Genomic DNA, 18,188 nt, shown 5'->3' on the forward strand with positions numbered 1-18,188 from the left:
AAGTATCCTAATCTAGTGCTTTGTAAATTACCACAAACACAAAGCAATCTTTTTTGCCTTTCCTGGCAACTTTTACACAGCTTTTCATTTGATTGTTGAACTGATGTTATTCTTACAATTCTCAAAAGAGATATTGTTTTATATAATAGTGGTAATGTGGAAACTATACTAAGGCCCATTCTAGTACAAAATTTGTACCCAGTGTATCTGTTTCACTTCAGCTCCAGCTCCTTCTGTGGATCGAAGCAAAAAGCCCCCCTTGGATCGTTCTGGGCCGCCATTTGAAAGAGACATCCTAGGAGCAGGTTAGTATTTATTCTGGGCAGGAGTGGTCAGCTGTGAAGGGCAGAGGAGACAGTTGTTACCTCTATGCTTCCCCCATGGACTACATCCTCTGCAAAATGGTCAACTACCAGCCACAAACTAAACTGGAACTTATTTTGGTTTCAACCATTTCTGGTTTCAACCATTTACAGTGGGCATGGTGAATGTTTAGACAGTATCTATTGTTCCTATAAGTCTCTAGGAATAATGTGTTTACCAAATTTGTTGTTTGGGGGGATCTGGGGACCAGATACAGCCACAGGGGCCACAGTTGCCCGCTCAGTTTAGGGACTGTTACTACTGGTAGTGTTATTCTAATATGATAAACCAACTACAATTGGAGTGTTATTGTGTGCCTTCAAGTCATTTCTGACTTATGATATCCCTAATGTCATGGGATTTGGGGGGTTGAGAGTGTGTGACTCGGTCAAGGTGCAAATGGGATACCCGAGGGAAAATGAGGTTCCAGAAAGATACTATGGGCTACTTAAGGTAAGCACTTAACAACTGAAAAACTGAAAAGATAACTGCAAATGTGATCAATAGGGCAGACTAATTGTAACTCAAGTATTTTCTTTTGTGTATATTTCAAACTAGCCAGAAAAAAACTAGATAAAACTCAGAGAAAAAATCATAGAAAGGAAAAATGATCAACTGAGGATTTTAAAAAGTGTACTAATTCATTATTACAACTTTTTAAATGGCACTTCATCATGATGCACAACTGATTTGAACAAGAAAGGGAGCTCCCAAAAGGAGGAAATTCAAAGTGGAGTAAAATAACAAATATTGAACACTAGAAAAATATGGCACTGAAGAGAGCTGTTCAATGAACTGTGTTCTTAAGAATTATAAATTCTAACATTGCAGACTAGGTCTTCAACTTTATTGAGTATATGGCAGGAATTCACTATCACAGTTACAAATGCATAATTCTGGGTTGCATCCCTTCCTGTGATAGTGCATTCCTGCCATATACTCAGTCAGGTTGAAGACAAAGTCTTCAGATTTGCAAGAATATGTAATCCAGAATGATTGGTATGAATGAGTTACTAATCAGGACTGTCTTCACAGTCCCTGTGTATTCACGATCATGGCACAATTGCAAAAATTGTAAAAGTCCCTCAGTCTTGCTTCACTGCTGTATTCGTGTGAAAGAAGAAAGGATTTATTTCATAGGTTTCTCCCACATTATTTGAAATAATATGCTAACAAATATTTCTATGGACTTTTTCACATGGGGAAAACTGGAAGGTTAAACTGGTCATAATGCAGGGTCATCCAGGGCATTAGAGGTAATTTTGCAATTGCTTTTCAGACAACACTGTGCACAAACTGGGCAGAATCCAGACAGAATGTGAGGTGAATTAGGGAATAAGCATATTCGTCAAAATACCATGTTTTCATTTCCAGTTCATTCATGAATTTGCTTTCTTCACGTAATTGCAGCAGTCTGAAAACCATGTCCCTGATTCTCCCTGTTCACAGATTTCCCATGGTTCCTTGCTGCGCCAAGGAGAGGGAGGCAGCCTTGTTTTTAAAATGGATACACACACACACACACACACACACCTCTTTCCCTTGTGTGGCTGGTCTCCTCTTTTTGCAGCCTCTAATCCTTAAGTCTAAGGGAACAGCTGGTGGGAGAAGGCAGAGAGAGAGGACATTTTGGAATTCCTCCTGTACATGAGCGAGAAATGGAGGATATGTCCTGGAAAAGAAGGGCATCTGGGAGCTTCAGCTCTTGCTGAAACCAGGAAGGTTTATGGGCCAGCCCCGTCCTCTTTTTCTTTAGTGTGTGTGTGTGTGTGTGTGTGTGTGTGGTTTTATGGTAGTTTGCAAAGGGAAACCTCAGCTTTTCTTCTCTGAAACAGCTTCTGGGGCAAAGAGGATTCTCCTCCCCAGTTTCCCATCCCTCTCTGAAGCATGTGTGTGCATGCACTTGTACAAATGACAGTTTGGAGCATGCACAAAAAAGTTATTTATTTCCAATCTAGCAACGGTATTTGGCCTCATCTGTCTGAAACCCAAATTCGCTTTCAATCCACTTTCTTGCCTATGTAATGTGCTTTTAACCCCTTGTTGTGCTCTGAGTGTGATAAGCATTAGCAAATTTGCTTGCTTTTCCAAGATGCCAACACTTTAACCATTTTCGGGATGGAAGCACATAGGTCCTCTGTGTGAAAAAGTCCTGTGTTGTTCCACTAAAGCAGGAGTGGACAACTGCATGGAGAGGGGGCATTTTAGGATCAAAACAGCCCCAGCAGACTGCAGCAGTGCCTTGACAATGTAGCCAAGAATCTCTCTAGGGGAATTTTTAATTAGCTCAATTACTTATTGGGCTGGCTACAAGAGTCCATAGAGATCGTTCCCATATGTATACCAAGGGGAAAGAGACCAAAGGAATTTCGCAGAGGCAGAATTTTCTAAAAGGAACATTGGGTCTTACCTGTGAGATGTTCGTTTTCAGCGATGTACGTGGAAATATCCTATAACGTGGGTTGATTCCATCTCTTGCTCCGAAATAGGCAGGAAAAACAGACTTGAAGGAGTCGCCACCAGAGGGCGCAACCCCCTCCATCCCTCAGTCAATATTACAGCCGAGGATAGAAAACAAACTCAGAGAGCATTTAATGCAAATCTAAGTATAATCAATGGAAACTATCATAAAGTCAAACTAAAAATAACTAACTAACAACCACTCTTGCAAAGTCAAGGGAAAACAGCTTCCTCAGTTCTGGGTGGGGAGGATATTTCCACGTACATCGCTGAAAACGAACATCTCACAGGTAAGACCCAATGTTCCTTTTTCCAGCGATGGAGGTGGAAACATCCTATAACGTGGGACTTACCAAAGCTCCCCAAACCAATGGGTGGGTGAACTGAGGCATATCACTTATGTGAGAACCACCAGATGTGTCTTCCAAAGGAAGCCTCTTCTTGATTCAAGTCAACTCAACAGAGGTGGCATGTAAATGTGGAAGATGAAGGCCATGTCATGTCCTACATTTATCTATGGGGGGAAAAGGAGGATTGTCCCTGATGAAGGGACCTCATTTTTTATTATTATGTGAAAAAGCAAATGATTTTCCCTTTTCATTAATTTTTTTATCAATATTGGATCCAGTGATTGTTGAAAGAGTATATCACCAATCAAATTATCAAATTTTGTTTAGAACAGGCATCCACATGTCTGTGGTTTAGTTTATTTGTTTGATTTTATTTAAAATCTGCCTCTTGACCAATATAGAGGCTGCCTGTGGCCTTATGTCAAATTGTATTATATCTGGCTTGGCATCAGCTGAGAAAGCAGCCATTCTGAGTATTTTGTAGGTTGTCTTGATATAATTTTATGTTTATCTGATTATGAGGGATCTCATAAAATGTTTAGCCTACATAAGGTCAGCCCTTGAGAAAATGACATAGTTGAAGCAGCCCTAATTGCCAAGGAGGATGCTGTTTATGATCGTTTATCTGTCATTTTATTAGAGTACGTATATATACATGTATATTGTATATGTATGTGTGTGAAAGAGAGAGGGAATGTGTGTCTCGTAAAGCTTGAGTATAAACGGGAGAAACCCAAGGCTTATAATGAGTCATCCATTGGTTAGAATTGTAGTTTTGCCATTACCTGTCAAGGTAAATGATAAAGCTTATTAACAGACACAGAATTTAGGTGTAATGTGGCAGGCTTATCCCACTCTTATCTGATAGCTTTGTGAAGACAGCTCTGAAGAGTGTCTCTAGGATTGAAGGCCCTGGTCTAAGAAAAGTCACCTTTGCCTTATGACAAATCAAGACCGTTTTTTGTAGAATAATTGGAGTGGATGGGTGGCCTCGAAAATGTTATTTAAAAATCTTAACCATTGTGTAGTAACACTGCAAAATGCTCAGTCAGAAGATGGAGCGATCTTGATCTCTAAGGGCTCTCCATTATCATATCTAGACAATATAGAAAAGTCAGGGCCTTGTTTTCATTATTCATTTGAGGAATGTATCATAATAATAATAATAATAATAATAATAATAATAATAATAATATCATAGGAAAGAACCTTTTTTTTTTTAAATAAAAGATGGTAAGGTCTTTTTGTTATCCTTAGTCTCAGCCAAGAGACTTTATTCTAAACAATTGGTCTCCAGTAAGAGGTGGAAATGTCAGATTTTGTTTGTAATCGACATCTATGTGTCAATTTCTTTGATCAAAGCTGTTGTTGTACTGGGACTAAACCAGTTGTGGTCTTGGATTGTATCAAATCACATTTAGGCTAGTGTCTCCTGACATAGCCACTATCTCAAACCCTTTTTTAATGTTCTGGCAGAACTTTATTTTGACCTCAAGTGTTATTTGTTTGTTTGTTTTTAACAAGTGCTGTAGGCTACACATAGCTCTAGAAAAAATGAAAACAGGAGAAAAAACTTTCATTGAGCATAAACTATGGCAATCACAAGTGGGATCTGCTGATTCCCATAACAAACTGAGGTGAGCAGTAACTATATACAGACACACAGAGCTATTGGATTTGGTCTCACAATAACAATCTATGGAGGCCTTATGACCTTCATAACATTTGTATGAAAAAGGAGTATTTGGTGTTGAAGGCCCAAGTTTGGACGGGGGAAAACATCCTTTCCTTGAGGAAGATCAGGATCCTCCAGTTTTAATTGTACAAAGGTGTCATTAAACTCCAATATATTAATTGTCTTATACAATAATACCATAAAAACAAATATAGTAATAATAAAATATTATCAGACCCCAAAAGTCTAAGAGATTTCAGGAGCTTTCAGGAGCTACCGAAGGGCCCTCATTTTTATTTGTATTTGATATATACATACATACATATATATATATATATATATGATCAGATTCCTCTTGTGAGGAATGAACTCCAGTTAATATTTTGTTTTAAGAGAGGCAGACTGGAGCAGAAGCAGCAGGCCTTTCTTCTTTTGACTTGACTTGGTGTCCTTAAACAAAAAGGCTGCCACACCTTAAGTTGCAGCTTTGCCTCTTCTTTTAAAAAGGGGAGCACAATAAATACATTGTTTAGGCAAATTTCTCCAAAGGAGTGACTGAAAAATCCAACTAGGGGATGATGTACCTGGCAAATCCTTTTGTTAACCCTCTCTGATCCCTTCAGTCCAAGTGGATCATGGAGGAAGGAGAGGAGGAGGCGGTGGCAGTTGGTTTTGGAAGGAAACTCTCCATTTGCACTTCTGTGCAACTGAGGTCTCTTTGAAACTGGCAATGCAAGCCAGACACAAACTCTCAATTTGTATTTTTGTGGTGAGGTCTGTTTTAAACTGGCAATGCAAGCCAGAAACTCTTTTAAAACTGGCAATGTAAGCCAGAAAACAAACTCTCTAATCACACTATTGAGGTAAAAGAAATCTCCTTGAAAACTGGCAATGTAAGCCAGAAACAAACTTCTGGAGTAAATCTTAACCCACAAACCTAGGATTAGAAGTAGGATCATCACTCACCTCTTGAAGTCTGCTTTTACTGTCTCTCTCTCACTGCCCAAACCACTTGCCAGGTTTGATGTCTGCAGTGGGCGCAATCTGGCCAAGGACAGGTGGTTCTTCCTCCTCCAGCCGTGCCAAGGTCTTTTCAGGTTGTCCATCTCACTGCCCAAACCCCTTCTGGGGATGGTGACTGCGGTGTGGCGCCTTTTGGTTAAGGACAGGGAATATTCCCTCCTCCACCGTGCCAATTCCTTTTGGGATATCCATCTCACTGTACAGACGCCTTCCTGGGGTTGGAGATTGAAGTGGAGCGCATCTGGTCCAGGACAGAGGGATCTCCCTCCTCCAGCCACACCTGGGCTCTCTGGCCCTTCAGCCCCTTCGGCCAGACATGGCTGGTCTGTCTTTTTCTTCTTTAATGCTGGAGTTGGGCCTTGTTGCCTCACAGCACAGCAGCTTATGAACTGTCTCTCCCTGCCTGGCTTTGTTTCAGCCGTTAGAGAGGCAAAGGGATAGAGAAAGACTAAAGAAAACATTGCTGTTTTTTGCAGGAGAGAACAGATCATGAATATAAGAAGAATAGAAGAAATATTAGAAGAAATATTAAAATCTTTAAGACAAAGAAGGAGGAGAAAAGGAAAAACACAGCCTACTCGGAGCGAGGCAGGAAAAAGACTGAGGGATGGAGGGGGTTGCGCCCTCTGGTGGCGACTCCTTCAAGTCTGTTTTTCCTGCCTATTTCGGAGCAAGAGATGGAATCAACCCACGTTATAGGATGTTTCCACCTCCATCGCTGGAAAATGAATTGTTTCTTTTATTAAGAGGGAAAATTACACCACAATCCACGTTCACTCATACATACATACAAGGACTCAGGAAATCAGGAGTTAGCTCTGAAATAGTTGGAGGCTGAACTAGCAGCGATACTTACACAAGACGAGGCTTGACTCTAATTGTGATGGAGATGGTGTGGGATATGGCCATTCTGGGGAGTGGTGGGAAACGGTGTATTGGAACCACTTAGAATTCACAGTGACAGAGTGTCCCCATGCTTTCCAACTAGCCCACTGACAAAGGATTTTGGAGATCCTTTATAAGCCAAAACTAGCCTGAAGGCAAAGGTGTTCATCTTACATCAAAGAAACTGAATCTACATTGTAAAGGATCACTTGGTCTGGCAATGTCTGGGGTGAGAATGAAGTTGTAAATTATCCTTATCGGGCTTGTTCGGAAGAACATCCTGCCTATATCACCTATCTTCCTGACTTTGGAAGTATTAAAGTTTCTCATTTGCAATTCCAAAACTCTTCTGTTTGATGTGTTTATGGGATAGCGTGGATGCGATCTCTTGCTTCGGGGATTATGGTTGCTCACAGTACAGAGTCCATTTGGAGCCATAGGGAGAATGTACTCATACCAAAATTCAGAAGATTTGAGTGGTAGTAACAGTAGCAAACTGAAAGCAATGTCACAAAGCTTCTAGTTCCTTTTCAGCCCAATTATTGGTAGGTTACAAGCAAGAAACTAATTACCCTGACTAATCTTTTTCCTTTCATTTTAAAATCTCTTTAGGGAAAACATATCCTGAAATGGTAAGAGATCTTTTCAGATTCTACCACAGTTAAATTTATTTTTGAAATATGGTTATCCTTCCTTTTAATTTGTTCTTCTTCTCTTACAGTCTTTGACACCACAGCTCAGGTAAATTTTTTATCATTATTTGGTGACATATGTTTTCAGAATTGTTACATGACAGTTAGTTGCTGTTACACTTTTTGTTTCAGATCGCTGGGGCAAGAGTTAGCAAAGATACAGAAGCCTCCTGTGCCATCAACAGACAGACATGAAAGAAACATTCCTCCTTCCCGAAGGAAGCCACCACCCATTATGTAAGCTATATTTATTTATTTATTTAAAAATTACTGCACATAGTAATAGATCAGTGATACATGTTGATTTCCCAATTCCACTCCATAAAGTTTTGCAATTGATAAGGGCGACCTCTAGTGTTGCTTTGTGAGAAGTCCAAAGAACAAAATTCTCATTTTTGAGGACCCAACATAAGTGCAACAGGATTTCCCAGAAGCAAAACAGAGGTTGACAGAGTGGAACAAATTAGATGGCACAGTGGGAGACTGTGCATGGCTTCATGCAAATTGTGCCAAATTCTGGAAAAAATGGTAAAGTGGATTTAAATCATTTTTATCATGGATGGGGGCAAGGAACAGGGCAGACTGTAACACTTCTCCCTGAAGCTGCTTCTCCACCATCTTTCCTTTCCTTACCTTTCCTTTCCTTCTATAAAACTGTCTTATAAAACTGCCTTCCAAGGTTCTTTTAACTTAGTGTGTCTCTGTGAAAGGTAGCAGATATGGCCAGGTTTAAAACAGTTTGTTAGAAGTGATTTAGAGGGAAAGACTGGCAGGGAATAGGTTTAGCACCTCTTTGCAGCTCCATGCTGCTCTACATATTCCTTCCTCTGCTTTTATTGTCAAATGTGGCCTCTTTAAGGTGCAGTTTGCCCTTTTGTTCACTTGCAAAGAGAAAGAATACTCTGGGCTTCCTCTGGCATCATACAGAGAAACATCAGAAATTTTTAATACAGTGGGCCCTTCGTATCCACTGGGGTTTGGTTCCAGCACCCCCCATGGATACCAAAATCTGTGGATACCCAAATCCCATTGTAGACAATGGCAATAGTAAGGTGGTGTTCCTTATAGAAAATGGCAAAATCAAGGTTTGCTTTTTGGAATTCTTATATTTTAAAAATATTTAAATATTTAAATATTCAAGCCGTGGATGCTTGAATCTGGGGTTAAAAAATCTGTGGATATGGAGGGTTGATGGTACTCCTGCTACAAGACTCCTTATGTGAGGTTGAATGGCCTGTGAGTTTTATTTCTTAAATATTCTAAATGTGCATCTGTCATTAATTTGTACTATACAAACAATTCATGCTTCTGATTTTTTTTAAAAAAAATCTCTTCTAGGAGCAATCACACCACAGAAAGAAAGACAGAAGTGAGTATAAACTTAGGACAACGGGTGTGTCCATACTAGACAATTATAGCTTTTTTACAGTTCTTCAATTCCATGGTCCCAACCTATAAAACAATGGGATTTGTAATTTTGAACAAGTGAAAATTCAGGGTCACACACACGACACTTGGTATGTCACTACAATGTAGTTTAACATTTATTGAAACAATAGACAAGACGGTAAAAAGCAATATTTAATTAAATAACAGTGAATAATATAAAATATGGGGTAATGGTAATAAAAAGTTATAGCCCAGCTTAAGCAATTATAATATGACTAGCAAATAAGAAAATAATATAAGGCATTGACTCGGGCACAACTACTGGGCTATGACTGCATAGAGAAAGAATTTATAACTGAGCAAATTAAATAATTATACTAATGTTACACCCTCCAGACCTTCTGTTTTTAAGAGTCCAAGTTTCATACACAATAATTATTAAATTGTTAAAACTGAATGCAGTATGTCAAGTCACAATAAAATGTTTAATATGTGATCATAAGTAAAAACACAAAAACTAGAACCATTTTTAGAAATAAAACAAAAGTAATTCACACAGCAGCCCTTTCAGAAATTGCCTAGTCTAATTGGATCCCAAATATTCCACTTATTTGCATAGGCTAAGACCAAGGCAAGCATATACAGGTTGTAAACAAAAATGTAACCTAAATAAAATGTAAATATATATCTACCTGTCTTGAGGAGTAGCATCTCTTTATAAATGTCAGCCACAAAGACAGAAGAATTAGGCAAGAGGAATTCACACAAGGATATAAGGAACGATACAGATGAAAAAGAAAATCCCAAGTTCTTGTCTCACAAGTATTTGAAAATGTTTCTCTATTTTAAAGAGAAATTTAAGAAGTCAAGGCCACAACACATCCAAAGTAAGGGGCTGTGCAAACCGCCTCTAAGTGCCAGCCTGCAGCCGCCTCCATTTTCCCTGGATCATGTCCACGGCAAACACATGCCATGGCCCCTATCTGGCCTTTCCAGGGCACGAAGAGGAGCCACAAAAAGCGGCTCCTTTTTGTGCCCTGGAAAGGGTGTGATAGCCACGGCAGTGTGGCTTTACGGTGCTCCTTCGGCACTTTGTGTAAATGCTGCGCCAGAGGAGCGCTGTGATGCCACACGCCATGTGGTGCGGTGCGTAGCATCACACCGCCTTGGGACAGCCAGGGCATGCATTATATGGATGCTACACCCAGACTCTGCATCCAAACTGGCCTTTAGGGCCGGTCTGCACAGGGTCTAAGTTTCTTTCTCTCATGTTAAGAAAAGTGTGCAAATTCCAAATTCCAATGAAAACAGAAGAAACAAGGAAGGAGCAACAAAAAAAGAAATGCATAGGGTGCAATGAGAAGTGAGCCTCCCCTTTTGGAACTTTTCAGCTTTTAAGCCCCAGCTTATCCTCCCACAATTTCATTGATTCTTTCCCTATATCATTAAAACTTTATTTCATTTACAAATGGTTCTGCCTGAATTTATAGTTGGATAAATATGTAATTATTTTTCTGTTCCCCCAGATGAATCTTTTAAGTCTTCATTTAAGATGTTCAAAAGGTCATAGAGGGGCTGTACAGATTGTCCTTAAGGGGCGGCATGTAGCCACCCCTTTCCTGACCAGATCGAGGCTGCAGCAACCTCACGCCGTGGCTCCGATCCGGCCTCTGGAGCACATGAAAAGGAGACACAAAAAGCAGCCCCTTTTTGCACCCTCCAAGGGGCACAATAGTCGTGGCGGCACAGCTTTATGACACCTCTTAAATTTGTTGTCATTTCAAGAATTTGGTCATCAAAATGATTTGAGAACAGTCCTTATCAGTACCAACTCCTAGTACAGTGAAAATGATTGATATTGACCAATCACACCAAATAATAAGCTTAAAACAACTATTTCAGTTCTGCTGAGTTTCTCAAAATTTTGTAAAGAAAGAATAAAATTTCTGTAGTTTTACCAAGATAGCATAAAAGAGGAACTTGTCCTCGTTTCAAGTACCAGCATATAAACAATGTAAGAGTAAATAAAGAAATATTTCCAGCCCTCATCTGCATTGCAAAAATAATGGTTTGACACCGCTTTAACTGCCATTGCTCAGTGCTATGGAAACCTGGGATTTGTAGTTTTGTGAGATATTTAGCCTTCTCTGTCAGAGAACTCTGATACCACAACAGACTACAAATCCCAGAATTCCATAGGATGGGTCATGACAATTAAAGCAGGGTCAAATTGCATTATTTCTGCAGTGCAAATGAGGCCCTAAAGAATAAAAAAGCCAACTATACTATTTCCTTAATAATTTCTTTTCTACAGCCAGAGTATCAACTTTACTGTTATGAAAGAAAACCAACTTATAGAATAATAGCAACAAAACATTTTGAAAGCATTAGGAGGCTTTTAAGTTTATGCTGTGTATCACTTATAATTTTAATTGGGAGTTAGACTGTACTGTTCAGGTGTCTTATCTTTAAAGGTTCTTCCTTAAGCCATCTGCAAATGAGCAACCCCTTCTTCAGTGGCTGCCTTCCAATGTTGTGTCTTGTATTTCATTTTCAAGGATGCACTGGACTCTCTATTATGGGTTTGCACAACTGCAAATGTCCATTATAGAGTCTGTGAATTAAATAAACAAAATTAAATTAAACCAGAGTCTTTGTTCACTGGAGATGGCAGCCTTTAGGCATCACACCATTTGTCTTTGCTTCTGGTAATCCAGAAAGTGTAATGAACATAGTCACATTCATGTTCTTTTAGTAGGGTTTCCATAGACAGTGCAAAGAGAAAGTTTGAATAAAGAAACCTTTAGTTAGTTCCAACATTTTTCATCATCTGTTGTTGTTGTTTTGTTGTTGTCCAGAAACAAGCCAGATTGGCAAGGGGTACTCAGAATTCTCTGCCAAAAAGCTCTAGTATTGTAGTTTAAAGAAAGATACCTGACCAAACTACAAATCATGACAATTAAAGTGATATCAAATTCATAACATTTTACAGCATGGATACATATAAAGTGATTCTTATTTAATTTATTACACTTAGGCTCAAACCTTCTTATTGTCAGTGATGGTCATTGGCCACAGATTGCACTTCTGGCCACTCATGCCACCGGAAAGAGTGAGCAGAATACAAGAGCTAGCTTTGGACTCAGAATGTTTTATAAAATTATTTTGGCTGAACTAGTGAGACTCATTTGGCCACTTTAGAAAGTGTTACCTTGGAAAATCAAAGTTGAGTCGTTTCCAGATACTTACTAAATTGACTCATTTCACACTACTCAAGACCTTTGGCAGGACAGAACACTCCTTGCCTTAGAGGTCTGCAATCTGTGAGGCTTGTGGTACATTTCATACAAATTATAACATATATATATATATATAGTTTAAAAATGGAAACAGATAAAAAAATGAGTACAGCTAAAAAAAACATGTCTGCATTAGGAAAAAAACATCAATGGATGCTTATGTTACAGAAAACGTGTTTGGAAAAATGCATGCTAAATTTCATACAAGAACAAAAACAAAAACAAAGTTTTACAACATGGCTGGGATGGGAATGCAGATGGGATTCGGAGAGGAAAAGAAAGAAGGAATTTTGCTGTATGGATGCTTAAGGCACAGAAGCTACAGTAAATGTCTGTAGAATTCAGTTCCTTCCCACTCTCTCCCTCCCAGAGTGAGCAGCCCCTATGCTTCTTATCAAAACATTAAAGTGACTAACCACATGTCAAATTGTCCATATGTCACTTGGATTTTCTGTAGAAAATTCTAAATAGACGTAACTAGGACTGGCAAACTGCAGCCTTCATGATGTTATTGGACTATTATTCCCAGCATTTCTTGCCTCAGATGCTGCTGCCGAATAACCACAGGAGACCGTGTTGGAGGAAAGGCCACAACTTTATTAAGCAAACCATTGGTAGGGTTGGCACAAAGCATGAGGTCAGGATCTGCAAAATCAAACAACCCCACGTTTGTCTGATTAACCACAACCTGGCACCCACCAGGCATTGGGATGACCTAGGGGCTAATGAACACCGTATGACCACATCTCTGCCATGCGTTCACATATTTGCTAAGCCCCTAGTCACTGGGAGACGCTCTCACGTTATGGCCCCCGCAATGGCCATACGCCTGCCCTATTAGCCCCCGGGTCCCGACTGACTCCCAAACCAGAGCTCTGTAGCCCTGGTACCACACCGTGCAGATCCTGGCCTATGCTGCCACCCCAAAGTTGTGACAAAAAACCCAAACCCAAGCGGTGGGTGGATGGGTGGGAGAAGGCTCAGCTCCTCCTCCCTTCCTGCTTGGCTCCTAACCATCCGGAGCCAAGCGCCGACTGAGGGCCGGGGCTGGCAGCATGGCCTATATAGGCCTAAGCCCCGCCCTCAGTACCACCCGACCAGGAGACTCCTCCTCCAGGGCAGCTGAACCAATCATCTGCCCTGGAGGACCGGAACTCCCGATCACCGAGCCCAGCTCCCAGAGCGTCGCGGGGCAGAAGGGCCTCCCTTTCGCCCCACGCACCAATAGGGAGCTGGGGCAAGCCCCAGAGCACTCTGGGGCTTGTAGTCGTTCACTGTGTCTAGCGGCAAAGTGGTCAGCCCGCCGAGTCGGGCAACCGCTTTTTACCACTGACTGTGTGGCTACGGTTCCTGGAAATTGCAGTCCAACAATATCTGGAGGACAGCAGTTTGTCCACCCCGTTCTAGATCCACTGACTTCCACTGGCAGGTCTAATACACATGGCTATGATTGCTAAGTGAGATTGGCATCAAATATATGTATGTCTAGTCTAATCTTTCCATGGACTGAAAGCTCAGTAGCCAAAATTCAAAGGATTGCAGAGAAAGCTTTCAAGAATGCAAGGGTCCTTCAATGTTTTGCTGTCTTGTTATAGTCTTCCAGTAATTTTTTAAATTCTGTGGTTTTTTTTAATATAACAATGTTTTCAAGGATGATAGCTTGAAATATCTAGCTAGAATGGCAACTATTGATTAATCAGTTTGGTTCATAAGTCAAATTACTGATTTGCTAAAAAGATGTCTCTCCTCAACATGCAGAAGACTGTCCCCTTTTAAGCATAACTTTTTTCTATTTAACTATTGGAGCAAAATCCAAGACATTCACATCTTTTCATGCTAGTTGCTTTTACCTATCTACATTATTTATATGAAAGAAATATGTTTTCTTTTGAAACATAAAATTTAAATGGCAGAATATATGCTGATTTTAACTGATTTAAAAACTGATATTACTAATCAACGTGCAGATCTTTAGTAAACATTACCCTAATGTTAATTTATTTTATGTTTCTTTCTTTCAGATTGAAGATGGCAGTATGTAAAATATTATCACTATCATTATTATCGATAATGCCACTACTACAATTCTCCTTATTGCTCCTATTCACTATTTTTATTTTTTTAAACTATTTTATTGTTTAATTTGTTTTGATTATTATGTTGAGGTTGAAGGGTTGGGGAACTGGGTAATGTTCTTGATTATTCTATTATGTATTTAATTTTCATTGTTATCCACCTCGATCTGTAAAGAGAGGCGAGATATAAATAAATATTTATTATTATTATTATTATTATTATTATTATTATCATCATCAAATGCACTTAGACTTAGCTTTCTTTCTATTAAACTGCATTAAGGATTGCATTGTGAGAATGCTTCTGGTACCTACAACCTAAAGGCATGGTGGTAGCCAATATTTTTTTCTAGCAGCTCTGTTCCATGAAAAAGCAATAATAGTCTTTTATCACAGGGGTGGACAACTGCAATGGGGAGAGGGTCGGTTTTCATCCTGAGAACCTGTGGTGGGCTGCATCAACACAATGGACTCTATCACACAGGAGGCAAGTGTCATGAAAACATGATTAAAACGTGTTAATAGTGCGACTGGGGGAAGATTATCACACCCCCACATGCTTCTCTCATTCATGTCCCATGCGTAAACTGTAATGGATACGTTTTTCGGTAACAACAGAAACTCTCACTATTACCCAGTGACGCATCCATTACTGCTTATGCATGGGACATGAATGAGAGAAGTGTGCGGGGGTGTGATGATCATCCCCCTGATTGCGGTATTACCATGTTTTAATGATGCTTGACTTCTCCGTGCGATAGCGTCCAATATCAGCTAAAAATCTGTATGTGATGACATACTTTGTTAGGAACACTTCACCCAAGAACCTGCATTGTACTTGTCTAAGTATAGTTTAATGTGCTTATTTTGACTGAATGTACCTTAAATGTAGGAATGCCTACCAATATTGAGCACAAGTTCTGTTCTCAGTTCTATTAAAATAGTTGTTGTGTGCCTTCAAGTTGTTCCTTACTTATGGCAGCCCTATAGGCAAACCTATCATGGGGTTTTCTTGGCAAGATTTGTTCAGAGAGGGTTTGCTTTTGCCTTCCGTTAAACCAAAGAGAGTGTGACTTGCCTAATATCATTCAGTGGGTTTCCATGGCCAAGCAGAGATGCGAACCCTGTTCTCCAGAGTTGTATTCCACTGCTCAAACCACTACACTGTGCTGTTAAAATACTGGGAAAATACTGCTGTTAAAAAAAGGAAGCTCTTGAGTCCTTTCACATTACATAATTATACCTTTATGCCTTCCCCTTAACTGCCTGAAGAATCATAGGGTTTGTAGTTTGATCAGAGGCACCAGAGCTCCTTCTAAATACCTTTCCCTAAACTGCAAATCCAAGGATTCCACAGTGTGTTGCAATGAAATCAGAGCACTATATGTAATTGTGTAATTGTAATCGTAATTGTGTACTGTGAAATAGCCCCTTATGCTCATATGGTTTAAACCTCAACTTTTAAGCAGATGCGAACAAGCATTCTGAAATTGTCAGTACAACCTCCCTTCTACTTCTGCCTTTTTTTTGTACCTGTGTACAGATCCAACAACAAAGACACTGTGGACCAAGCAAGGACATCTCTGAGGAATTTGAGCTAATCTTCTTTTGGGTGGCTGCCAGTCATTATCATTCCAATCCACAGTATACTTTAGAATGCAGCCAGACTTTGCTTAATACAAAATTTCATTCCAAACTTACAGTTCTCTCAGTGGTGGCCAAGCAACAGACTGGACTTCAGAAATCCCAAAATGACATTATGTCATGGATTTAGGAATTTCTCCCAAATGCTGCAGATACAGATGCCTCCTGTGTGAGCATTGTACAGTATCATCACAGAAAACATCAGCAGTCTTAGTATACTAACCTTGTGCAATTGTTTCATTGCAGTATGTTAGCCTGAGTGATCCATGGTGCAAAGCGGGGGGGGGGGGGGGGGGGGATCATCATGGGTTGAGTGAGTCAGGTTGGACCATGAGCTGCCTATGATTTGCACAGTGGATTGCTTTGGGCATGCATGGCAAAGTTTACTATGTTGAATTTTTAAATTTAATGCTTGAAGCAGATATGTTCTAAAGTCTGGATTTGATTTATTTATATGTATGCTTACAATGACAGGGTCACCCCAGGGTTGCCATCAGTCAGAAACAACTTAAAAGCACACAACAGCATACTAACAAAATATATTTCTGTGTTGGAAAGGTTTCAAAGGTGACTTAACAATTTTACATTTTAAACCCATCAAATGTTTTGTTCTAAAATGGGGTGAGGGTGGCTGTTCAGTACATCCTACTAGAATCTAGGGCTACCTGGTCTTTTTCCAGAGCATAATGACATAGTTCCACCTGCCTCTCTTTCTATTGAAAATGTTACATGTTATCCATGTTTTTTTGTTGTTCTCTTTGCAGATGTTCCCCAAAGGCCAGTTCCACAGCCATCTTTGCAGCCCTTTAACACATTCCCTTCCAGATCCAAGCTGCAATCTAAACACAGTCCTTTGCCACCCAGGGGTATGCCAGATGCATATACAGAAAGGTTGGCTGGATTGGTATTAGTTGTGTACTATTACCCTTATTTATGTTGCAGATTGTTGTTGTTGCAGACTGTATGCCTTCAAGTCATTTCTGATTTAAGGCAGCTCTAAGGCACCCCTATCACTAGAGTTTGTAGGCAAGATTTGCTTAGAAAAAGTTTGCCCTAGCCTTCCTCTGAGGCTGGGAGTGTGTGATTTAGCTAAGCTAACCCATAGGTTTCTATGGCCAAGCAAAGATTCAAACTTTGGTCTTCAAAATCATAGTTCAACACTCAAACCACTGCACCAGAATGGCTTTCAGAATGTCCATTGCCTTCCTTAATTTAATTCTGTGAAAAGAAGCCAGTATCCAGTTTTTTAAGGACAGATCATCATTCATGATTCCTACCTCCTCATATGTTTGAGTTTAATTCCAAGATCTGCATTTCACTCCTTCTTAGCTGTACATACAGTATATGAACTCATATGTGCATACCTAATCAACACACGATATGTTAAGTCCAAAATACACTGCAGAAATAATCCAGTTTGAGACCACTTTAACAGCCCTGGCTCAATGCCGGGAACTATAGTTTTGTAAGACATTTAGCAGAAGAGGAAAGGAAGATTGAAAACAGAAAGAGGACACTGCAGATACTGTCTATTCCATACCTCTCCAGGGTCAAATGTGATTTGGGACTTGAACACTGGGATTCTGTAGGTTGTTTCATGTATGATATGGATGGATAGAATCATTCTTGCTCTATTCAAGCAGATTATGAGGCTTTTCCAATAACTGTATGTACATTTCACTTTGGCTGAAAATGGAAAACAGCCCCATGTACCATGTAGACAGTAAACACCAGCCTTTCCCATCTTTTTTATCCTGGAGGAATCCTTGAAATAATTTTCAGGTCTCAGGGAACCCCTGTATTAAAAATGTTATATTTACAGCCAATATTTTTTTTTTTTAAAATCACATTCTCACAGAATCTCTAGTGACCTCTCAAGGAGAACCCAGGATGAGAAACCTTGGTGTTTACTGTGACTTTGCCTGGACACTTACATTTCTGTTAAAAAGTGTTCCCAGATGAAATTCTTTAAAAGTGCACCATGACTGAATGGCTTGATAACTGTACTATACTATATAACTATTCTGATCTCATCTGATAGCTTAGGTCCAGGCTATTGGAAGGAACATATTCTCCCATATAAGCCTGCCAAGACTTTGAGGTATCTGAGGGAGACCATACTCCCAGTCTGACCACTCTTATAGACACACCTGGTGGAAATGCAGGAGGGGACTTTCTCAGTTGCATCTCCCAGGAGCAGGGACGTAGCTAGGATTTTGGGAAGGGGGGGGGTCCAGACTAAGTGCCAGCATTATAATGGGGCTTGAGTGTGGCGGTGCAGCAGCACACACCATTCATTTTTCTAATGGAAGGGGGGGGGGGTCCGGACCCAA

At 40.0% G+C, this 18,188-nt stretch overlaps 1 protein-coding gene across 1 annotated transcript in view; it reads left to right on the forward strand.

Annotated features, from left to right (window-relative positions):
• LCP2 (lymphocyte cytosolic protein 2) overlaps positions 1-18,188 on the forward strand; it is a 58,222-nt gene that overhangs the window by 33,377 nt on the left and 6,657 nt on the right. Inside the window, exons 10-16 of the mRNA XM_089531808.1 lie at positions 222-305; positions 4,738-4,758; positions 7,476-7,497; positions 7,581-7,685; positions 8,787-8,817; positions 14,158-14,170; positions 16,620-16,746. Coding sequence (XP_089387934.1) covers positions 222-305; positions 4,738-4,758; positions 7,476-7,497; positions 7,581-7,685; positions 8,787-8,817; positions 14,158-14,170; positions 16,620-16,746 — 403 coding nt within the window. The remainder of the gene's footprint in view (positions 1-221; positions 306-4,737; positions 4,759-7,475; positions 7,498-7,580; positions 7,686-8,786; positions 8,818-14,157; positions 14,171-16,619; positions 16,747-18,188) is intronic.

The sequence above is a fragment of the Sceloporus occidentalis genome, unplaced genomic scaffold, assembly GCF_023333645.1.
Source record: "Sceloporus occidentalis isolate IW3139 unplaced genomic scaffold, rSceOcc1.0.p SCAF_1, whole genome shotgun sequence".
Taxonomy (NCBI): Eukaryota; Metazoa; Chordata; class Lepidosauria; order Squamata; family Phrynosomatidae; genus Sceloporus; species Sceloporus occidentalis.